Source organism: Micromys minutus, assembly GCF_963924665.1.
Source record: "Micromys minutus genome assembly, chromosome: 5".
NCBI classification, from domain to species: Eukaryota; Metazoa; Chordata; class Mammalia; order Rodentia; family Muridae; genus Micromys; species Micromys minutus.
Genome location: NC_137974.1, coordinates 69,229,066 through 69,240,958, shown reverse-complemented (window position 1 = coordinate 69,240,958; position 11,893 = coordinate 69,229,066). Strand labels below are relative to the sequence as shown.

The window sequence follows — 11,893 nt, the reverse complement described above, 5'->3', positions numbered from 1 at the left end:
TGCTTCTCTTACTTGAGATAGACAGCCCTATGTGTACTGTACTGGGTGAAGGTACAAAACCTTAGCTGGGGCAGTGGGGGGCAAGCGGGTTTTATTCAGGATCAGGATCTTAATTAAAGATGATTTCATGGGCAAAGAATATATACATCCAAGAACAGTTCCAGAGAAATGGTTCAGGTTTTTTTTTTTTTTTTTTTTTTTTTGGTGGTATACCCTAGGGAGTTGAGTGGGGTCTCTGAGCCAAGCTTTGTTAGCCACGTACAATTGGCCAGGAGAAATATGTAGAAGATACTTATCCACATACTCAGGGGCAAGGGGTCTGAGTGGGAAAAACCTTATAAGGTCTAATGAGTGAGGCCTGAAAACTGTCACAATTGTAAAATGTTACTAGGATTAATAGTCGGGCAAACTTTCTGGTGCCAGGTTGGGAGAGGAGAGGGAGCCAAAGCCTACCATCCTATTCTGAGGTATATGCGTTGAAGCTCTCCTGAATCCTGTCTCCATTACAGTCCCACAATTGTTTAGTTAGAGGAGCTGCTCTTCTATAATATGAACTAAGTAATTTGTTGGACAGTGTTTCCTTTCAGTCCCATTATCCCGGTTCTTCTATATTGTAAGTTCTATGTTCACTGTGGAAGCATAAAAGGATGGAGACATTAGTGACTGGTCTCGTTGCTATGTACAATACAATACCCAACAAACCCAAGTCAAGTTTACCTTCTCAAGAGATCTAATCAGCATCCCAAGAAATGAGTGGGAGCAGGAACATGGATGACCACCTTCGTTTTATCTACTTGGAAAACAAAGGAAAAGGCACACTGCTCAGCTTCCTTTCTTGTTTTTTACTCAGTCTAGTGCCCTAGTCAGTAGCATGGTGCTAGTCACATGAACCATGGGTCTTCTCAGTTGGGTTCAATCTAGACAATCCCTCACAGACATGTGCAGACACATATTGTCATGGTGATTCTAAATCACATCAAGTTGATAATTGAGATTAACCACCATAAATGAACATGCATAAAATAAAAAAATAGAAACAAACATACAAGGGTAATAATAACTTTGAGTGATCTCCAGGTTAGTGGTACCTTTGCTCATGCATAGCCTTCCCCACTGGAGCATCTTATGCTGTCTTCTCTCTCTGCTTTGGTAGTTGATGGACAGTGGCAGGAATGGAGTTCGTGGAGCCACTGCTCAGTGACATGCTCGAATGGGACACAGCAGAGAAGCCGCCAGTGTACTGCAGCTGCTCATGGGGGCTCTGAGTGTAGAGGACCATGGGCAGAGAGCAGGGAGTGCTACAACCCTGAATGTACAGGTAAGGCCAGTTCCTGTGCATGAATGATACCCACGGTTCATAATACCTCGAAGAGCTACATCAGACAGTCATAACATGAAAGCTAATTGTATAGTCTTATGGCCAAAACCAATTAGGTTACTTCACTGTATACTTTTAAATTCAAGTGTGAAGAGTCATGAGATGCTGAGGTCACATAACAGCTCCTTTAAATAAAGGTTAGCACTAGGCTTATGGTTTTTAAACGTAAGTTCCATGGGAATCTGAATAGTCAGACACCCTTATCCTATTCTCCTAATCCCAAAATGTACAGTATTTGGCCAATAAGTTGAATATTTGGAGAAAGTGTATTCCTGGCAGTAAATTAATAACAGCTGAAGGGATGTCCTATCTCAAACGCACACAGCTGAAGCAGAGCACAGCTGCTACTGCTGCTAAGCAAGACCGCTTTCTTCCAGCCAATGGTCAGTGGAATCAGTGGGGTCACTGGAGTGGATGTTCCAAGTCCTGTGATGGCGGCTGGGAGAGAAGAGTGAGGACTTGTCAGGGTGCAGCTGTAACGGGACAGCAGTGTGAAGGCACTGGTGAAGAGATCCGAAGATGCAGTGAGCAGAGGTGCCCAGGTAAGAAGAACCTCTGTGAATGTTTGTGTGTGCACGCTATGTGTGTGTGAGTGAGCACATATGTGTGTGCCTCTGTGTGTGTGTGTGTGTGTGTGTGTGTCCACATGCACGCTCATACAACTGAGGGTAGCACCTCCTGAAATAAAAGGTTGATACTAATAGATGGTAACACACTTGTTTTTAAAATAATATATGACAGTTTCTCTTGATATGTCTGAATAGTTCTACAGGTTTTATTTGTTGTCAAGTGACATTAAAATACATGAGGCCAAATGTATCTACAAAGGAGAATAATTAGGTTGTGTATAATTTATATCATTAGAGTATATTTTCTGCTACTTTTAGAGAATTTGTTTATTGGGGATAAAAACATTCTTAATCATAATACTTTGTGTAAGTGTTAAAAGCAAATGGAAAGGTACTATTGAAACTAATATATTTTCATTTCTTATAACTGATTAATGTCTTGTGGATGGATGACCTCAGACATCTCAACTTACCTACTTTTTTAAAAAAAATTCCAATCATAAAATCTTTACTCTGAATAAAATATCAGATGAAGCGGCTGTACTGGCTGGTTTTGTCTGTCAACATTACACAAGCTGGAGTTATCACAGAGAAAGGAGCCTCCCTTGAGGTAATCCCTCTCTGAGTTGCAGCTTTAAGGCATTTTCTCAACTAGTCATGAAGGGGTGAGGGCCCATCCCATTGTGGGTGGTACTATCTCTGGGCTGGTAGACCTGGGTTCTATAAGAAAGCAAGCTGAGTTAATAAGTGTATAGCACCCGCTCAAAGTGTGGTACACCTAGACCTTAAATCATTAATAATTCAAGAGCTAAGAATATAGCCCTGTGGCCATTTTTGGTATTCAAAAATCATTATGTTTAATCTATACACACCAAGAAAACTTTGAATGTTTCCATGTTCTGTTCTGTTCTATGTGTACTTTATGCTTATGGAAACTAGTAAGATTCCAATACATACTATCAAACCTCTGAAAGAATCAAGTACTGACAAAAATATATTCATATAGTTTTATGCCAAACTGCTTTTAAAAATCTGTACATGTATCTCTCTTTTCTAAATAAATTGTAAGAAAAAAAATTTTAAAAAGAAAGAAAAAAGCTGAGCAAGCCAGGGGAAGCAAGCCAGTTAGTAACATTCCTCCATGGCCTCTGCATCAGCTCCTGCTTCCTGACCTGCTTGGGTTCCAGTCCTGACTTTTTCTGGTCATGACCATTGATATGGAAGTGTAAGCTGAACAAACCCTTTCCTCCCCAACTTGCTTCTTGGTGGTCATGATGTTTTGTGCAGGAATCGAAACCCTGATAAAGATAGTGGCTAATGAATGTGCCATGCATATACGCAGAGATGAAAATCTGGTCAGACACTATCCAGACCTTATTCATGTCTAGCGAAGATGTCTTAGAATGTTGGATTCTTTCCTTAAAATGATTGTAACACACTGGGGACTCAGGAAATAAATGAAGGACCATGATTTTAGGATGATGCCGTTGCTGAAATTGAGACAAACATGAACAGATGAGAGGTTGGTCTCCTACTTGTGCAGTGACATGAATGTAAGTGCCTTGTGTTCATTCTATGGGTATCCTGCTTTGGATTGGTTGTAATTTGAAGGGATGTAGAATTATGTTGGAGACAAACCCCTGGGCCAGGTATGTCTGTGAGAAATCATTGATATTAGGCTAACTGAAGTGGTAAGTCTCACCCTGACTGGGGGACTGAGTATAAAAGAGAAAGACAGCCAAGGTCCAGCATTCATCTCCCTGCTTTCTGACTGTCGATAGTAGGTGACCAGGTGACTCAAACTGTAGCCAACCTGTGAACCAAAGGCACTCTTTCTTAAGTTGCTTTTGTCAGAGGATGTGGTCCCAGCAAGATGAGTATTAGCTAATACAGAACTTTGGTTTCAAAAAGTAGAGTCACTGTCATGATATGGTTCTTAGGGCATTGGGACTGGTTAGTGAAAGAGATGTGAAATAGTTTTGCAATTTTAATCTACAGGAACCCTCAAAGTATAAACATGTCATGGAGCATAAGGGTGGGGATTTAGAAAAGTTGATATTGGAGAGGAATGGGGACAGTAGAAGCCTGGTCCAGAGGTTTCAGGGGTGAAAATGATGGTGGTGATGTTGAAATACTTTAAGTGAAGCAGAGCAATATTCAAAACCAAATACTAGGATGATGAAAAGTGTGTGGCTATTGAAGAATCATTTGACACTCTGCATTGGGACAACCTTATGGATGTCTTAAGTATAAGACCTTACCCATCAAAGGCTCCTTCCAGTGAACATGTTCATTTGAATCATGGAGCCTAGACTAAAAATGTTGCTGAGAGGATTCTTTGAGAACAACTGATTTGGGATGTCCTCATTAGAGTCAGCTCACAAAAGCAGATGTAAGTGTTCTCCAAGAGATTCCATCTGTGTTCTGAGCAGGCAACATAAGCTTGGCAGTATCACTACCTTTGTACCAGTTGAGGGGGTGTGAAAGCCCAGGCAACATGTGTCAACTCTGGTATCTAGTTTCAGGCAAAAAGGTCCCAAGAGGCCAGCCACTTCATAATGCTGAGAAGATAAAGCCAACATTGTGATGGAGTCTTAGGATGGTCCATGTCAGACCATGAGATGTCCACCAATTAAGGCTGTAGACATAAAGCAGGGGCAGCCCAGAAGAGGGTAGGTTTGTTACAGGCAGGGCTGGAAGGGATAGCCTTCTCAAGCCATTTAAAGCTCCCATGATTCTGTCTGAAGTCGCTGATGGTGAGATGAAACTACAGCATTTGTTGTCTATGCATGTAGGTTTCCATGTTGGTTTGTCCCGTCATTTCTTACTATTTTCTCCATTCTCCATTCTCCATTTTGTAATCCAGATACTTCTCTGTTTGCTAGTTCATTTTGAAAGTCTGTATTTCCTTAATTTATATGAGCTCCTCATCCCACCATCACATTGAGTCTCCAGTGACACTTGGACTTTGGACTTTGGGGCGGTATTAGGACTGTTCAAGATTATGGGAACTTTGAAGTTAGAATGTATTTTGCATTATGAAATGGTCATTAGGCTATGGTGACAGGAGGTGGAGGTTAGGTATTGAAAGTCCTGTGTTTTGTGTTAAGATGGCAAATGGTAGATTGAAATGGATTTTATCTGTCAGGTTGACAGGATGTAGAATCATCTTAGAGACAAATCTCTGAGTAGGTTATTTGGAGTAGGAAGATCCACTCTCCCTGCCTGATTCAAGAGAGAGAGAGAGAGAGAGAGAGAGAGAGAGAGAGAGAGAGAGAGGAAGCTGAGCACATCCTGCCCCCCTACACCCCCCCACACACACCATGATTCTTGATTGTAAATGTAATGTGACAGATACTTTAGGTGTCTGGTGCCCTGACTTCTCTTATGATGAGCTGTATTAAACTATGAACTGAAAACACTCTATTCCTCTAGTTGTTTTGTAAGAACAATAGTTTCCTATTCTCTTTGGCTACCTGGTTACAGATTTTGGGTGCATCTTTGCAGTGTTAAAGCTACTGAAATATCTAAAATGACAATGTCAGTTTAAAAACGCAAGACTCCTAAGAGTTGCCCAGTAGTCAAAACATTGCATTTCTCTATAATTAAAATGCTTAAAGAATTTTCAAAGTTCGACATTAATAATCACATCAGAAGCTAGAGTCTTGATTTTATAGTTATTAAATTTGTTCGTATTATTGGGAAGGTGTTCAGGCCTGACACAACACACAGAGAGAGGTCAGAGGACAACCCACAGGAGTCATTTATCTCTTTCCTCCTTGTAGATCCTGAGAGGTCCTAGGCAAGGCAAAAAGTACCTTTACCCAGGAAACCATCTCTCAGTTAGGTCCTGAAACTTGACTTTCAAGTTTTGCAAGTTGTCAGCATGTTTTCTTCCAGCATGAAATCTAAAATTACTTTTGCTAATTCTCCAGGCCCTGTGAATTCCTAATGATAAGAGACAAACAGCAGGCAGATCTCTTTGGAGAAGGATGCCTGGACGGATTAACAATGAAATCCCTGCACCGCATGGCAATCGACAAGCTTTGAACAAAAACATTTGTTTTGCCAAAGGAGAAATTTCATTAGAACAGGAAAACATTCTAAACAAGGTCCTCTTGATATTGAAAGTTATCTGAGCCCGCCTTAGCTTGTAAAGCTTATTAACTGTCCACAAGGGCGGTTTGTTAACTGCACAATGGCATTTCGTCTGCAAAGGTAAAACAGTTGCGATCAGATTTCCAAAGATTGCCACCTGCTGTTGGAAAAACCACTTTACAGCTCTGTTTATAGAGAGATTGCATGTTTTATTTGCTACGTTTACTTGTTAAGTTTCACGATTTAAGACAGATCAATATGTTATCAAGTAACACTGAGAACACTTTTATGAGCGAGTATATTTTTGGTATTAGCATTTTTATTTCTTTATTTTCAGGTAGGTAATTGGAAAACAATGGCGATTTATTTGCAAGTATATTGTTCCCTGGTGAAGCCTACTTCTTGAATCAGCCAAATAGTTTTCAGGTTTAGCGCATATACAGTCACCAAAATGTTCTCATTTACACAGACAGCAAGTTTCTTTCTTTGCTATAACTTAATCTGACACTGCATAATCTACCTTATGCATTAAAAGGTGCACCCAAATATTAATTTCAAAACATGGTGCCCCTTTTGAAGAACTTTTTATCATAATATTAGCTATATCTATTCACTGATGCCTCATATGAAGTCATTTTATCAATAAAAGCAGTATGTGTAAATAGTTTTTTATGGTTTGACACAGATGGGACTGACTTATATACTAAGTTCTAAGTCTGAGAACTACACTAACCCTGCGTGATTTCCTCCTCAGGCCACTGTCATTCCTTTAGTGAATGACAGTACAGTGGTCCTCATTCCAGCCAAGATATTGCTTCAGATGTACGTACTGACAAACGTCTTTGCAAAACTATTCACATCACCCTAACATATACTAAGGCACTTTTCTTGTTGATAACAGAGCTTAAAAAATGTTTGCTTCTTTTTTAAGCATGTTTTCGTTCCCAGCATTATTTTTAATATTGTTCATTCTTGATTCAGGAGCCGGGTCTGGGAACAACTAGCATTTATTTTTATGCTTCACTTAATTTGAATTCAAAAACAAATTAATCAACCTTGCCCAGAGACCATCTGTTGTCAGAAAGGAGAAATATAATATATGTACATCTTCTAGATAACTAATGAAAATTAAATTTCTAGACTTCATCAAGCAGCATTACATCATCTACAAAACAGAAAATATATGCCCAGCAAGATTAAGATTTTTCTATAGGAATAAACAGACTGGGACAATATTAGAACAGAGTCATTGACCCCACCCCCACTCCCCAATAGGATGTTCCATTTGTTTTCATTAAAAAAAAGAGAACCATACGGACCAAAACTTAAGGATACTAGTGGTTGGGAAATAGAATCACTCCAGGGGAGATAATTAAGTGTCCCCATTTTTAAATTGGTCAGACTCACCAAATAATGATTTCATTTATCCCCACCTCCTCTCACACCCTCGGGCGATGATGGGTAAATGGTAGGGTAGTAATAACTTCTCTTCTTTCGATTTCTATTACAAGGTGAAACATTCTTTCAAATTCACTTATTTCCTGGTAACGTTATTCAGAAATCAAAACTCTCTAATGGAATGGCGAGATATAACCCTTTTGCTCCCTGTCAGACCATGTTACTAACATCCATTAGTTCTGAATTACTGATTGCTGAGTTGCAATCTATCACTTACAGAGAGATATGGCTCTTAATCTTCAAATAAAGTTTGCTTGTTGGGGGTCACAGTTGCTTTGTCTGTCGTGCTGGGTGAAGCCTGCTGGTTGACAGCATTCAAGAACTCCTACATGTAAATGGAGGCACAATGAGCCAGGAAGACATGAAGGAATATGCTATTGACCTCTAGATCTCCATGCCAATGGAGAGCAGTGGTAGTGATGCAAAACCTAGTGTGTCTTCAACACTGCAATGCTGCTAATTAGCCAATAGCACTAGATCAGATTGTAAATATCAGTACTGCTTCCCTACCCATCTCACCCCATCCCCTCTTAGAAGGTGACTCGTGTGCAGAGAGAGACCTTATTTTCATTGCGTTCCTCAAGTTGGAATTCCGAAAGAATTAAGTAAAAGGGCCTTACTTGTTTTGCAGCCGCAGCTTTGCAGGGACCACCTATCATCATCTAAATCAATGCTCTTCAACTTTTGGTGGACCTAAAAATCCATGAAGCTGAGCATGTCAATTCCCGACAGAGCATTGGAAACTTGGTTTGGTAGAGCTTGTGTAGACTTGAGAGCTTACTTTTCTAATTGCTACAAGGTAATGCTGATGACAGTGGCCTCCAGGTCTTCTTTTAGATTGCAGTGACCTACTGCAGTCAAGTTTTCATAATAAAATTGTGATTGAAACTTAACAGAGAAATAAAACAAAATCCTCACTTAAGGCCCATTGCTGAGAAGTAGGCTTGGCTGCCTGGACAAACTGAAGAGTTTGATGATGCTTCTTCAAAAATGTGGGAAATGACAACCCTGGGAAAGGAACTGGTCCTAGGATGCATAAGAAATTAGGATTAGTCAAGCCATGGGGAGTATGCCAGTACCTCACATGCTTAGCTGCACTTTCTGCCTCTGGATTCCTGGCCTGAATTCCCTTCCTGATAGATTGCTACTTGGAAGTTTTAGCCAAATAAACCTTTCCGTCTTTGAGAAGCTTTTAATTCATATAGTCTTTATTATAGTAGACTGTCTTAGGGTTTTACTCCTGGGAACAGGCACCATGACCCAGGCAACTGTTATAAAGGGCAACATTTAATTGGGACTGGCTTACAGGTTCAGAGGTTCAGTACATGATGAACAAGGCAGAAGGATGGCAGCCTGCAGGCAGACATGACTCAGGAGATGCTGAGAGTTATACATCTCATTCCAAAGGCAAACAGGACAAGACTGACTTCCAGGCAGCTAGGATACATCTTAAAGCACACGCCCACAGTAACACACTTCCTCCAACAAGGCCATGCCTCCAACTAGTGCCATTCCCAGGGCCAAGCATATTCAAACTACCACCAAGTACAAAGAAAAGACATTCCTGTGCCTCTCTTCCTAGGCATGAGCACGTCTTCAGTGTTTCTCATCTTCCAGAGTGAAAAACTATAATATGCATGTGCAGAATTTTGATCCATGGTATAATAGGTTAAGAGCAGGGAAGCATGGGTCTGGTTGTCTTCTCCACGTATGCCAGTGAATAGACTGCTAGGTTGAAAATCAAACCAACTAAAACTGTTTTTTTTAGAGACAGGCATAGTACACATAACAAATCAGGCTGTTATAAATGTTATGTACCAGTCCATTTTGACATTAGATGTAGTCATTTTCATGAGGCTGAAGATGTCAGTTTAAAATGCTCATTTCCTTATCCAAGGAGAATACTCATAGAACCATTTACAAATTGCCAGGAGTATCTCCTTTTCATTTCAAGCTGCTGTGCTTGCATGGCTAATCTTCGGGATTTCTGTTGTTTTTGCTTTTGCATGTTATCTTTATAACTCATAAGGAATTATGCTGTTGTCTGGTGAGCTATTCGAAATATTAAGGCAATTGCTTTCACTGACCATTTTTGGCTATAGTAAATAACAGCCAGTAATATCCTAGCCAAGTGTTCACACCAGTTATTCTGCTAAAATCAGAGTTTAGTATTGACAGTAGATGGCACTAGGCATTGACTTCTATGTCTTCTTATCAAGTGCCTCATGTAGATTCTGAAGAGCAGAGAAGATAATTAGAAGGGGCGATGCCTTGGAATGACAGAGATCTTGCTTAATAAATACTTAAAATAGTGTTTGATCCTCTCCAAAGCACAAGTGTTTGATTGCTTTTACATAATCCACTCTACAGTTCTGGAAGCAAACAGCCGATTTTATGGGAAGAATTAAGGAAGAAGCATTGAGGATCAAAGGTCAGGGTTTGAATTAGATAACACTGCTGGATGTCCCTACCTCAAGCCTGTCCCAGTGGAGAAAACTACTGTAATAATTCATCTCAGGAGATTGCTCATCTGAGAAGACCTTGCAAAAACTCTCAGAGACTCTCAAAATCAATGTGTTCTAATCTTCCATTAGCCTCGCTGTAGTTAGCAATATTTAGGCAGCACCCTCAATGTGAAATAAGAAGTAAAGAAGCACACACTCCCAATTTTTATTTTCTTTTTACATCTTGAATAGTATCATGTTAAAAGAAGTAAATTTTAAGATATATCTTAACAATTATTATCATTATGAACATCAAAGTACATGTAAAGTTTTATTTAATTTCATGGGTTCAAATTGCAATTCTGATTAATAAGCAGAGGAATAGCTCTTAAAATTTCATCATGATAACTTGAAACACACACACACACACACACACACACACACACACACACACACACATATATATATATATACATTGATTTGTCAAAACTCAGAGTCAACATATGATCTCTCCCCTCTCTCATCCCTATTCTGTCTTCCACACAGTTCCTTCCTTCCATCAACCTCTGTTATCTACTGGTTTGCCTTCTGAGAAAGATTCAACCATCTTTCCTTGGGCTTTCCTTGTAATTTGGGTTCTTAGGGTCTGTTGATTATAGCATAGTTATCCTGTACTTTATGGCTAATATCCACTTTAAAGTGAGCCCATTGCATATATGTCCTTTTTGGGTCTGCGTTACCTCACTCGGGTAATCTTTTCTAGTTCTAGCATTTGCCTGTGAAATTCATAATGCCCTTGTTTTAATGGCTGAGTAGTATTTCATTGTGTAGGCATGACACATTTTCAGTATCCAAAGAACTAAAAAAAAAAAAAATTAAAAAAAAAAAGATTAGACACCAAAAATCCAAATAACACAACTTAAAAATAGGGACGGAGATAAACAGAATTCTCAACAGAGGAATCTCAAATGGCCAAGAAGCACCTAAAGAAATGCTCAATGTCCTTTGTCATCAGGGAAATTCAAATCAAAATGACTCTGAGATTCTATCTCATACCCATCAGAATGTCTAAAACCAAAAACACATAGGACAGCACTTGCTGGTGAAGCTGTGGAGCAAGGAGAGCAGTCATCCATAGATGGTGGGAGTGCAAACTTCTACAAAGACTGTGCAAATTTGTTTTGCAGGTTCTCAGAAAATTGTAAATGGTTCTACCTCAATGCCCAGCTATACCACTCCTGAGCATATACTCAAAAGATGCTCCACCATACAATGACATTTGCTTAGCTATGTCCATACCAGCTTTATTTGTAATAGATAGAAGCTGAAAAGTTTTTATTAGTGTAAATCTTTTGACACTGTGCACAGAGAGCCACTAACCTGTAATATTACATTTGATGTTTCTCTTCCTCATCGATTCCCTGCACATCCTGACAAGACTGATTCTCAGCTTCAGCACCTGCTCTGATGTTCTCTTCTTCTCATAAATAGTCAACTCTTGTGGGACAAACTCGCAGATTTACAACTTTGTCTGGCACCTCTAGAGGATTCCCAGAGTACTATGCTAGCAAAAGTCTACCAGGCTCTACCTACCAGGGGAGGAGAGTTTTTCTGTTATAGCATGGAATTGTCTCTGTCATTCAAACAGGTTATTGATCCAGAGAGTCACTTTCCTAATGACTGACCCTCAGTCAACTACTTTCTTCTTAGGTGGCCCTCTGTGTTCACCTTACCAACACCTGTTAATAGTAGCGGCACACAGAAAATGCAGTAGAGTATGGAGGCCAGGGAAGATTGGATTTTTTACTTAGTGTCTTCACACCTAAAATGGAAGCAACATTGAACAAGGAATTGCTTTGATGCAATAAAAACATAAATAAATATGATTCTAAATGGCAGTTGGTGGATTATTTTTATACTCCTGTCATCGCAAGGACACTGTCTTT

At 39.7% G+C, this 11,893-nt stretch overlaps 1 protein-coding gene across 1 annotated transcript in view; it reads left to right on the top strand.

Moving 5' to 3' along the window:
- ADGRB3 (adhesion G protein-coupled receptor B3) overlaps window positions 1–11,893 on the top strand; it is a gene marked incomplete at both ends in the record, with an annotated part of 694,930 nt that overhangs the window by 275,945 nt on the left and 407,092 nt on the right. Inside the window, 2 exons of the mRNA XM_080917177.1 lie at window positions 1,154–1,318; window positions 1,756–1,920. Of these exons, the coding sequence (XP_080773303.1) occupies window positions 1,154–1,318; window positions 1,756–1,920 (330 nt within the window). The remainder of the gene's footprint in view (window positions 1–1,153; window positions 1,319–1,755; window positions 1,921–11,893) is intronic.